At 36.1% G+C, this 12,569-nt stretch overlaps 2 protein-coding genes across 2 annotated transcripts; both read left to right on the top strand.

Annotated features, from left to right (window-relative positions):
• Window positions 1-2,926: 2,926 nt before the first annotated feature.
• On the top strand, window positions 2,927-5,641 carry LOC138005277 (uncharacterized). The gene has a single exon (XM_068851530.1). The coding sequence runs from the start codon at window positions 2,927-2,929 to the stop codon at window positions 5,639-5,641; it is 2,715 nt and encodes a 904-aa protein (XP_068707631.1).
• Window positions 5,642-5,654: 13 nt separating this feature from the next.
• LOC138005276 (uncharacterized) lies at window positions 5,655-6,701 on the top strand. The gene has a single exon (XM_068851529.1). The coding sequence runs from the start codon at window positions 5,655-5,657 to the stop codon at window positions 6,699-6,701; it is 1,047 nt and encodes a 348-aa protein (XP_068707630.1).
• The last annotated feature ends 5,868 nt before the right edge of the window (window positions 6,702-12,569 follow it).

Genomic DNA, 12,569 nt, shown 5'->3' with positions numbered 1-12,569 from the left:
AGACAAAGTGATCAATTATTTTGATAGTATCGGTATGCCTCCGTTTCAAGAAATGGTCAATCATGCCAAAGAGAAAAATTTGACTTTGTTGCATCAAAATAATCAGATACAAAATATATACACAACAACATGTGGGTACTTTTGTTTATACTTTTTAAATGAAATGAATAAAGGTAACTCGTATTATGATTTATTGCAAGTATTCAACACAAATGATACAATGAAAAATGAGACATTTATCGAACATTATTTTAAAAATATCTAACTTATGTATATAATGCGTTCTGATTGTGTTAAACAAAAGAAAGTAACTGAATGTACTGAGCCTTCAGGTTACAAAACAACTAAAAATGGTAGACTAATGTTTTATTGTACTTGTGTAGAATGCGGCATTAAAAAGACCAAATTTGTTAAAAAAGAGAAACAGATGGGAAACGGTTAAGCCTGTCTGAAGGGGCGGGGGCATATTAAGCACTGTTGGTGATACAGCAGCAGAATTATTTTTAACCAAAGGAGTACCTTATCTTGGTAAAAAAGCAGTTGAAATGGGTAGATATTACACATCAGAAATGCTACGAGATCCAAAGTTACAGAAGAAAGCCATTGATTATGCTTTGGATAAACTCAATCCAGCAATTCAAAATGTTGGATCACAAGCTTTAAATCAATTGTCAACAAAAATAAGACCAAATAAAAAATACACAACAAATAGAAAAGATCTAGACGGTGGTGCTCTTGATATTCACAAAGCTATTGGAAAACTACCAAAACCAAAACAAGGTTGGATGCTTCCTGGGCATCATTACACGGGCCCTTACAACCCTCTAGAAGATCAACTGAAATATGACCCCAAAACTGGTGAAATACTAGAAATATATGGTATGCCCACTGGAAAAACTGATGCAATCGCAATGCAGCATGAGTATGTAAGGATGACAAAAAATGTAAAAACAAAGCAGACCGAAAAATGGTTAAAGCTTTAGACAACGTGCCATACAATGAAAGACAATGGGGGCATTGGTTGGCGAGAAATGCTATAGATGTGAAACAGAAGCTCGGACTGGGTCGAATTCCAAAAAACGGAAAAAGCCGTCGAGTAAAGAAAACTGGCAAGAAAAATTAGCAGATGAATTACACACACCCATAAAACGTAATTTTACTCGGCGGCATGTAATAACAAATCGTATTGATGAAATAGCAAGTGATCTAGTTGAAATGCAAAAATTTAGCAAATGGAGTAAAGGTTATTGGTATCTTCTTATGGTTATTGATGTTTTCAGTAAATACGGTTGGATCACACCATTGAAGGATAAGAAAGGTGAATCCGTTACTGAAGCATTCAAATCAAAATTTAAGGGTTGATAAGGGAAAGGAGTTCTATAACAAACACTTGAAAGACTTGCTGGAGAAAAATGGGATACATATGTACTCCAATGAAAATGAAGAGAAATCCTTATTGGTCGAAAGATGGAATAAAACAATTAAATCCAAAATGTGGAAGCAGTTTACTGTTCAAGGTAATACACAGTATTTAGATATGCTACCAAAATTAGTAAAACAGTATAATAATACCAAACATTCAAGCATAAAGATGACACCTGTTGAAGCTAGCAAAAAGAGCAATGAAGGAACTGTTTACTTCAATCTATATGGTGATATGGAACAAGTAACATCTAAACCTAATTATAAGGTTGGTGATAAGGTTTGAATATCTAAGTATAAACGGAATGTGTTCGACAAGGGTTATACACCAAATTGGACAGAAGAAGTGTTTACAGTCGATAAGATACGATACACTAATCCTGTAACTTACAAATTAAAAGATCTCAACGATGAAGACATACAAGGGAGTTTTTATGAACCTGAGCTATTAAAAGCCAAGCAGGATGTTTTCCGTATTGATAAAGTTATTAAAAAAGACCATAAAAAGAAACAAGCTCTAGTGAAGTGGAAGGGATACAGTGATGACTTCAACAGTTGGATACCATTAAAAGATATTGAAAACATTTAAACTGAAGTTATGTAACATTATGTAATATTGACCAGTATTAGGCAAAATCTGTTGACTTTTAAAAAATGGAAATAGAAGAATAGAATATTATATCAATACAACAGTTGAAGAAGCTTTAAATAATAAAAGTATCAGAAGGAAAATAAACAAGGCTAAATGGGTACATGAAGAAGGTTTTTGACCATATGCTAACGGCTTGAAGGTCGGTGATTTATCAAACCTATTAGAATATCGTGCCAAAATACATGATTTGAAATAAATTATTCTTTATGTACATGTATTACATATGGAAGTAATTAATCAATTAAAAAATCATCTAAAAAACTTCACTGCTAAGGAGTTAAAAAAAGAAGTCCTAAACATCAAAAAAGGGTTTTAAGTCTCCAAATTAAAGCGTGCTGAAGTAGAAAAAGTCATACTAAAAAATTATCAACATTTCATGCACTTATTGAAAAAAAACGAGGTGAAGAAAACCAATCCATTTACGAAAAAAACTAAATCGATAAAGAAAAATACACTCAATAAACAACTCGAAATGTTATTAAATAACGAAATTAATGATGAACAAATAAAAAAGTACATAAACCAAATTTTAGACAAACTAGACGAAAAAGCAGTTGATACAAAACATCCTGAATTTATTCATGAACGAGAGAGTGGCGTCACAATTCAAAAAGTCCAAGCACGCTATATCATACGAAATGATTCCGGAGATGTACTTTTAACTACAAAAGACCGCAAACAGGTGGAAAATATGCTATATTTCATGCTAAAATAAACAAACATATCAATATAGTTTAAAGGATTCATAACTGGATCATTTAAATCAATCGTTTTTCAAACGCACATATAGACACTTAAAAGAGAAAAATCTATAGTTATATATAAATGAATAATAATATCTCATATAATAATATGAACAAGAGCGATCTTAAAAAGCTCAGTAAATCTGAAGTAATCAGATTGTTATTAAAGCAAGAGAAGAAATCAATTAGACCAATCCCAGCACCTCGTAAGAGTGTAAATCAAATTAGACCAATCCCAGCACTTCGTAAGAGTGTAAATCAAATTAGACCAATCCCAGCACCTCGTAAGAGTGTAAATCAAATGGTTCAAGATTATGAAAAAAACATAATTATTCCACCAGTTCCATTACCAAGGACTAAAAAACAAGTGCCATTACCTAGAACCAAAAAACCAGTTCCAGTGCCGAGAACTAAGATAGAGCAAACAAACAAAGCTCTGAAAGGCTACACAAAGTCTTATGAAATAGATATCAAAAACAACAAAGACCCATTAGTGCAACTAAACAACACAAGGAAGGCTGTTGCTAACCATATTGAAAACATATTAATATCAATGAAAGGGCTTAAGTTTGTTGAAACACTGATAGTCACATTTGAAAAGAAAATAGGTCGTGAAGAACGATTGTTCAAAACAGCTTATTTCAACAGTAAACTCCAAACAATAACAAATGACGCACAAATCGAACTAGCTTTATCTTTATCAAAACAAGAAATCTTAAATATTATTGCTGTGTGGATTTCGGAGGGTTCAGGTTGGACTATTGAATCAGTCGATAGTCATCATCTTAATATTGTTAAATATGAACCAATGAAAGCTAATAGCTATATTAAACTACCTCAAGAACTTAGAAACAGTGCTAAAGGGTTGGTTAATTTGAAAAATAAAGACAATCAATGCTTCAGGTGGTGTCACATCAGACATTTGAATCCTAAAGACAAATACCCACAGAGGATCAAAAAATCAGACAAACAATATGTAGACAACTTAAATTATCAAGGCATTGAATTTCCAGTCACTACGAAACAGTACAACAAAATAGAAAAGCAGAATGAAATAAACATCAATGTTTTCGGTTATGAAGATAAACAACCATATCCAATTTATGTTACAAAAGAAAAGTATGAAGACCATATGAATTTATTATTAATCACAGAAAACAAAAACAATCACTATGTATTGAGAAAAGATTTCAACAAGTTCATGTACAATCAAACGAAACACAAAGAGAGGAAACATTTCTGCATACATTGTCTTCAATGCTTCAGCTCTCAAAGAGTATTAACTGATCATAAAGAAAACTGTGTACAAGTGAATGGTATGCAAGCGATTAAAATGCCAACAAAAGACAACAGCATATTAAAATTCAATAATTTTAATAAACAGTTAGCTGTCCCATTTGTAATTTATGCAGGCTTTCAAACCATAACAGAAAAGATATCAGGTTGTGAACCTAATAATGATAAATCATACACAGAGGCTTATCAGAAGCATACAGACTTTAGTTATGAATACAAGGTTGTTTGTTGTTATGATGATAAATATAGCAAACCAGTACAAATTTACAGAGGTGAAAAAGCTGTTTACAAATTTATGGAAGCTATGTTGGAGGAAGTTAAATATTGTAAGAAGGTTATGAAAAAGGAATTTAACAAACAATTAAAAATGACAAAAGATAATGAAGAAAAATTCCAAAAAGCTGATAAATGTCATATATGTGAGAAAGAATATACTGATAAGGACATTCGAGTTCGAGATCACTGTCATATAACTGGTAACTATAGAGGATCCGCTCATCAAGATTGTAATCTGAATTTCCAGTTGACTGATAAAATTCCAGTAACATTTCATAATCTCCGTGGGTATGACAGCCATTTTATAATGCAAGAAATTGGTGAAATAGTCAAGAAGCATACATACAAAAATAAGAAAGGTGAAAAGTGTCAAATGAACATAAATGCAATTTCTAATAACATGGAGAAATATATGGCTTTCATGCTTGGTAATCATCTAACGTTCATTGATAGTTTCCAATTTATGTGCTCAAGTCTTGATAAACTAGTGAGCAACCTACCAAAAGAAGCATTAAAATATACCTCTCAAATATTCAAAAACGAAAAGCTTGATTTAATGTCTCAAAAGGGAGTTTATCCATACGACTTCATGGACAGCTTTGATAAATTCAATGAAAAGCTGCCCCCAAAAGAAGAATTTTACAGTATATTGAATGATGAAAATATATCAGACAAAGATTATAAACATGCTCAAAATGTGTGGAATACATTTTCTATTAAAAATATGGGTGAGTACCATGACTTATATCTTGAATCCGACATCATTTTGTTAGCTGATGTATTCGAAAATTTCAGAAAAACATGTTTGCAGTATTACAAATTGGATCCTGCACATTATTTTACAAGCCCTGGTCTTAGTTGGGATGCTATGTTAAAGATGACTGACATTAAATTAGAACTTATGACTAATGTTGATATGTTTCAATTTATTGAAAAAGGAATGCATGGTGGAATAAGCTACATTGCCAACCGGTATGGAAAAGCAAACAATAAATACATGAAAACATATCATGAGAAGGCGCCCTCAAAGTATATTATGTATTTAGACGCTAATAATCTGTATGGATGGGCAATGAGTCAATATTTACCAACCGGTAGTTTCAAATGGATGACAGAAAAACAGATAGACAATATAGACTTAGACAAGTATAAAGAAGACAGCAAGAAAGGTTTAATACTAGAAGTAGACCTAGCATATCCAGAAGAACTACATGATTTGCATAATGACTACCCAATAGCACCAGAAGGTTAAAGTAGGTGGAAACATGATATCAGAATATTGCAAAAACATCGCGAAAAAATATAAAATATCAACTGGTTTAGTTCATAAATTAATACCAACATTAAGCAATAAAGAAAAATACGTGCTCCATTATAGGAACCTACAATTGTACACTGATCTTGGTTTGAAAATAACTAAAGTCCATCGAGTACTAGAGTTCAATCAGTCCGCATGGTTGAAGCAATGTATTGACTTTAACACTGAGAAAAGAACTAATGCCAAAAACGCTTTTGAGAAATATTTCTTCAAACTTATGAATAACGCTGTTTATGGTAAATGCTGTGAAAATCTACGGAAGCGTATTGATGTTAGACTCGTCACGGATGAAAAGAAACTATTAAAAATGGCTGCTAAACCAACTTATGTAAGCAGTAAGATATTCAATGAAAATCTAGTGGCAGTGCATAAGATTAAAGAAACACTAACCTTAAACAGGCCGGTATATGTGGGTATGTGTATCCTAGATCTTAGTAAGACACTAATGTATGATTTTCATTATAATTATATCAAACAAAAATACGACAACAAAGCAAAATTATTATTCACAGACACAGACTCGCTGACTTATGAAATCGAAACTAATGATGTGTATCAAGACTTTTGGGATGATAAAGATAGATTCGATAACAGTGATTATTCACAACATTCACAATATTTCGACAGGACAAATAAGAAAGTATTCGGTAAATTCAAAGATGAGGCGGCAGGCGTGCCAATAACTGAATTCGTTGGATTGAGATCCAAAATGTATTCATACATGAAAGACAATGACAAAGACGGAAAAACTGTAAAGGGAATCAAGAAAAATATAATCAAAAAGAACATCACTCATGAAAATTATAAAAATGTACTATTCAATAACGAACAAATGTATCATACAATGAAAACAATCCGAAGCAATAAACATCAACTTGGAAGCTATAAACTCAACAAAGTGTCATTATCTTGCTTCGATGACAAGAGGTACATTCATAACAATGGCGTCACCAGTTTCGCTTATGGTCACTACAAAATCAACACACTAAAATAACATTTCTTTTAAAGGATTGAACTCAAAATGCCACAAGTAAATACAATCTTAAGATCTCTTCTTGTAGGGATCACTTGCCAATTTCCTCTCTTGACGATTTTTCTGTAAGGCCTCCTTCATTGTCTTAATATCAGTGATTTTCTTTATCCTGTCTTCTAATCGCCTCTGTGATTTCTCATAGTTCAAGACCCTCTTGTACTCCTCCAAGACTTTGATATAACGATCGACAGCATTATCCAAGACACTAACATCAGTGGATGCTAAATTATAAATTTCCCTTGTCATATTAAAACTAAATTCTTGATCGGTACCCATATTTGCTTCAATAATCAGTATAGAATCTTGAATCTTGTTACATGTAGACTCAAAACGAGTAGTAAGTTCTTCTAATGAAGGCATCCTTTGTCTGCAGCAAAATGTCCAACCAAAATAAACCAGATTTTGAACACTTTGGTTGTATTTTCAGTTTTGGTTAATCTATAGGTTAACTTTTAATTGGTTAAAAACCTCACATGACTATCAATGATGACTCATTTTCCTGGGGGAACCCCCTATTATATAACATCATCGAGTTCCTGTGTTTTTGAAAAAGTCACGCAATGTGATCATGCAAATTCAATCTTTTAATAAACGCACTGTTATATTTTAAAACATATAGATTTCCAAAAATACGAGACCAAAATATTGGTTGCCGTTAAATGTAAAGTAGTATATGGACTTGGGTTTGGTAACAGATCAATTTTGATCCGGTACCCCCAAGTCCTATACTACTCTAGGGACAACAAAGTACCTCTTTTAGAAGATAAGAATAACTTGGCTCTGTTACTTTATCTTGATTTCTTTAACCCCTTCACTCGGGCAGTTCACAACAGTGGTGTTTTGTGTATGACAGTCATTAATTTACCAAGATCTGTGCGTTATCAGTGGTCCATGTTGATTGGTATTATTCCGGGCCAGAGGAAGCGCAATGTCACATCAATAGTTTTCTAAAACCAATTGTCAATGATCTGCTATTGTGTATGAGGGAATGAAAATATGTGGACTAGGTATTGGTAACAGACATCAAGAGGCCATCACACGTGCTGTACTCTTACCTGTGCTGGGAGATATTCCTGCATCACGAAAGATTTCTCAATTCCTGAGTTATAAGGCAAACAGACCCTGTGACAAGTGTCACATGTTTGCAAAGCGAGAGCCTGGCACAGTTGGTGCCTCTGGAAGGATGTCTTTCTTTACAACAAGCATGCCAGAGACAAGGAAGGACCGGGAAGTGCGGGAGACAATGAAACGCTACCAAAAGGCCTCAAGTCAGCACGCTGCAGATGCAAAGGCAAGTGGAGTTAAATATAGTGAGCTTTCACGTCTCCCATATTTTAACACTGTTGATAATTTCCTTATTGATCCAATGCATAATTTCTTTCTTGGTCTTGTTGAGGACGTAGGAAATGTTATCATAGTTGAGGATAACATATTTATTGATGCCAGTGGACGTGAAACCTTCCACCAGAGGCTGAATTCCTTGCTACTCCCATATGATGTAGGGCGGCTTCCTCGTACCATGCTTCAGAAAATGTCTGGAAGAGGAATAACTGCCCAGCAGTGGAAGAATTTTATCATAACTTTTGCAAGAGTCTGGCTGTGGAAAGAGGTAAGTGAGGAAGCATACAAACTGGTGCGAACTCTGGCAGAGGCATGTGAAATTGTTCTTCACAATTACATAAATGAAAATGCCATCAACCGGTTGGAAACACTGCTGAAAAGTCACCATGAATAACAATGCCAAATTCAGCTCAAACTAAACTCAGTAAGGCACTTTTTCGTGAATTGCCTTACAATGGTCAAAATATATGCCAATGCCATGGCTCGTTTAATAATTTAATGCCGATAGGAAATCTTCCAAGTAAAAAGTATCTCGATCGCTTGCCTAGTCTTAATGATATCGACCTTTTTAGTCTTAACGCTGATAATGCAAATAATGGTGACTTAGAATATTCATCTATTCGTCCCGTCCTATGCAAACATTATTCTCCTCATAGTTTTAGCTTACTAACGAATAAATTAAAGAAACAGGTATTTCGAAGTCAATTGACACTTTTTCACATCAATGCGTGTAGTCTAAAAAGTACAGTACTGTGCAAAAGTAATGATAGCGAAATTCGTCGAATTTCGTGCTTTGTTCTCAACGAAATTTCGCCTTTGGAGACATGCGAAATTTCCTGTAGGTTGAGCGAAATTGCTCAGGAGAAGTGCGAAATTTCGTTTTGCTTTGCTGAATCTTCGCTCTGGAGGTGTGCGAAATTTCGAAAGGAGAGACGAAATTTCGTTCAAAATGCGTACGAAATTTCGAAAGGTGAGACGAATCTTCAAGACCAGATCACTGGTCAATACCATGGCTACGGTTAGCAAATCAACACCAATCCACAAATGCCAAACTGTGCTCCTTGCGATGGACATTACCATGACTGGAAACATGCACTCTTGCTTGAAAGAAAAAGTTGAAGAATTGCGAAGTATGGCATAGTTGTTTCTACTCCTTGATGATTCCTGTCTACACAGTATGAGAGAATGGTACTACCTCTGTCCGTTCTATTGAGTTTCGATGAAAAGGTGATCCCATTGACATGGCATCTGGCATAGATGTCAATGCGTGGCTCAACCAAGACGAAGTCATCCCCGTACAATCTCCTGAAGTAAGTTTTGAGCTCCAACAGAAAAGAAATTTTAATGCGCTGGTTGACTCTCTTGGGAGGGAGCAAAGCAACAGGCCAGCCAGTGGAAGAAAATTCCTCCTTTTCAACAAAAGAAAATGGATCACCTGCTACAGCCTCCAAGGTATAGATGGCCTTCAATTAGCCATTAAAAAAATCTTCTGCTTCTCTTCCGAAATGTGCTGTTTGAAGGGACTCGGACACACATGAGTCAGATGAGGGAGTTTCCAGAAGAGGTTGTATGACTGGTGGAACATGTTCACTGTAAGAGCCAGGGAGTACAGGCATTGGCGAGTGGGGAGCGCAAAGATGGAGAAAATAGTGGTTGAAAATCTGCTCTTCCACTGACTTTCCACTAGTCAAGGTGTAACTTAGCTCACCAATTCGTTCTATTTTCTTGTTCTTGATCAGCAAACCCAGGAATCGAGATTGCAGCAGCTCTTACTTTTGCAGCACCTTAAGAGGTCGAGACGAAAGCGATTAATTCTGCTTCAAATTGCCCTGAACCGCATGGGCAGGCGAATGGGTGAATGGTGCCATCATCTGCATCGAGGACATCATTGGCGGAACATAGTATTGCTGTGGCATGAACTGTTGATTGTACGGGGAGGGTTGTAACCCTGGTTGTCTTGCATAGGAAAATGGCGACAACGTGGAATATGCATCTTCCCTGGCGAAACAATTGATAGAAAATAAATACAGGTGCGAGGATCAACAATCACCACAAGAAAGAAATATTTATATGCACAAATTAGCTATACAACGGTGTTACCTTTCGGGTTGGTCGCATTAGTAAGGATTGGTGTTTTTGTTTTTTGCCATACCTTCTTCGTAGACAGAAACCAGACGTGGAAACTTGGTCGAAAACCTGGTCTTGAAAACGTGATCGAATGAGCCTGACGCAATCCCGACACCACAGGATGTGAAATTCTATGCGACCGCAAGCGGATGTATCTGTCATCCAAACCTTGGTTACCGACCTTAACCATGCCTGCTCGCAGAGTAGACCGAACTTTTACCTTAGTTAACTTTCTATTGTCTTGAGCGGTGTTTACTACGGTATTAGTTGGCGTTTACACACGCAAAATATTAACCTAGGTAAGTAAACTCCAATACCTCGGTAGCACGCTCAAGTCTAAACACGGCATAACTTAACTGCCCGTGTTCGTCTTGGGCGTATCTAGCAAGGTCTCAGGAAGTGCGAACTTTCAGCAGCTTAGAACCTTCATCCGCTGAATAACAAAGGAAGATAGATCCATTTCTCGCCCAGCAAAACTGGTAACCATATTTCAATTTGAATTCCTTTGCATGTGAGTATAGCTGCTGCAAACGAGGTGTGAGGTGGTCCAAAAGAAGGTCATTAGACATATCAGTTCCCTCGTGAAGACCAATAGTGGACGGATCAACAGATCTTCCCACTTTCCTCTTCAACATCACTTCATTCCTTGCCAGTCTGCAAATAAACTTGCAAACAATTGGCTTCAGCCCCATACGAGAAGTGTCTCGAAAAGACACTCTATGGGCAATATCGTGTATTGAAACTTCAGCGCCCATCTTATTGAATAAGTTAACACAAAGGTTGCTTGTATCCTCTGCCTTCTCTCGATCACTGAGCTCAGGGACTCCTAGAATCTTTATAGTGAAAGGGTAACTATAATCCTGGAACTCTTCAACAGGTCCTTCCAGTTCCCCGAGACCTTCTTCAATATCATCATGCCGTTTACGGATTGCTCTAAGCTTGCTTTGAATGTCGCTTTCGCTCTCATGGAGCCAACTTAAGCTTCTTTCGGTCTCTAATTGCACCTTGCGGGAAGGTCGCCATTATGTTCCTTCGATGCATGTTCTTGGACCTCAACTCTCTCTTCTAATCTCTTGATAGCCTTTCGTGCATTCTCTAATTGCTTCTTCAGACTATCATTGCTTTTTTTCAATGATTCCATTTGGTCAGACTGACCACTTTTTGCCATTTTGGCCAAATTTTCACAGAGCTACAAAAGTTGCGTCTGCACTGTACGCACACATGCGTGCACATTCATTCAAAATTTTAGTTTCAAAGAAGTCTGCAAATGAGGTTGCAAGTAGATCAGATGACACGCAATCAGGGTATTGTCTCTCTGGAATAACATGCAGTACCTTGGCAAAGGAGGGAAACAACACTTTCTGATCAGACTGATGTTCGTTGATCACGTTGGAGTAGTAAACATGTTTGGTAGATTGTATCAATTTTCTTACCACATCACACTGTTCCAGGTAAAGCGCATGATCAATGGTAAGACGAGATTGACGCCATTGTTGCTCCAACTTACGACGTTTAGTCTTTCCACCTTTATCTCTGGTGTATACTAAAGCGCTAACAGGCGTATAGTAATAACACGCTCAGCTCATGGAGCATGAGAATCTAGGACAGATGACAGCACAGAGTCGTATTGTTGGACCAAATCATTCAGATCACTAGCAGGTGAAATCAGAGATGAGTTGGCAATAGCAGCATTAAACTTTTCCATGTCAATTCCCCACAGCTTACGACAATGAGTGACTACCCTAACTGGTCGTGGTTTCTTAATGCACACATCACTTAAGATGGCACAGTGATCACAAATTTCTGGATCACATACAGATACATCACAGACGATTTGATCAGACAATCGTGTAATAATAATATGATAAAGTACATGCTTATCTTGATATGTAGGCTGATGGACAAACTGCTTTACATAAAAAATCTCAAGTAGATCGAGAAATTGTTTAGCAGCTGTGTTGGTAGGATCGTTAATGTGGAAATTTAAATCACCAACTATCAGAAGTGAACTAGGATTAGCTGAAAACTGCTCTAAAAAAATCTTATCGGACAAGCTGTTTCGATTTGAAGGAGGAGGCCTGTAAATAACAAAGAGAAAAATATTAGTAGGAGAACCTACCCCACCACCCCTACCCTTCCAAGCAATATCATGAAATAGAAATCCCTAAGGTGTTAATTCATTAATTGTAAGCTCATCCCTAATGTCACTTGTATTCAACCAAGTTTCCGTAAGATGTCTATGTTATTTTCAACTACAAATTTTGCAAGAAGTTCAGTTCGTGTTACAAAAGGAATACACGTCGCTGTTATTAAATTGTTCACGTTCACTCCATTACTTTGATGTTTATGTAATGTTCCATG

Source organism: Montipora foliosa, chromosome 6 (genome assembly GCF_036669935.1).
Source record: "Montipora foliosa isolate CH-2021 chromosome 6, ASM3666993v2, whole genome shotgun sequence".
Classification (NCBI taxonomy): Eukaryota; Metazoa; Cnidaria; class Anthozoa; order Scleractinia; family Acroporidae; genus Montipora; species Montipora foliosa.
The sequence above is the reverse complement of the archived record's forward strand: the minus strand, read 5'-3'. Positions and strand labels throughout refer to the sequence as shown.

Bases quoted from the DNA above. Each gene is read 5' to 3' on its own strand.
- LOC138005277 (XM_068851530.1), top strand. From the start codon at position 2,927: ATGAACAAGAGCGATCTTAAAAAGCTCAGTAAATCTGAAGTAATCAGA.
- LOC138005276 (XM_068851529.1), top strand. From the start codon at position 5,655: ATGATATCAGAATATTGCAAAAACATCGCGAAAAAATATAAAATATCA.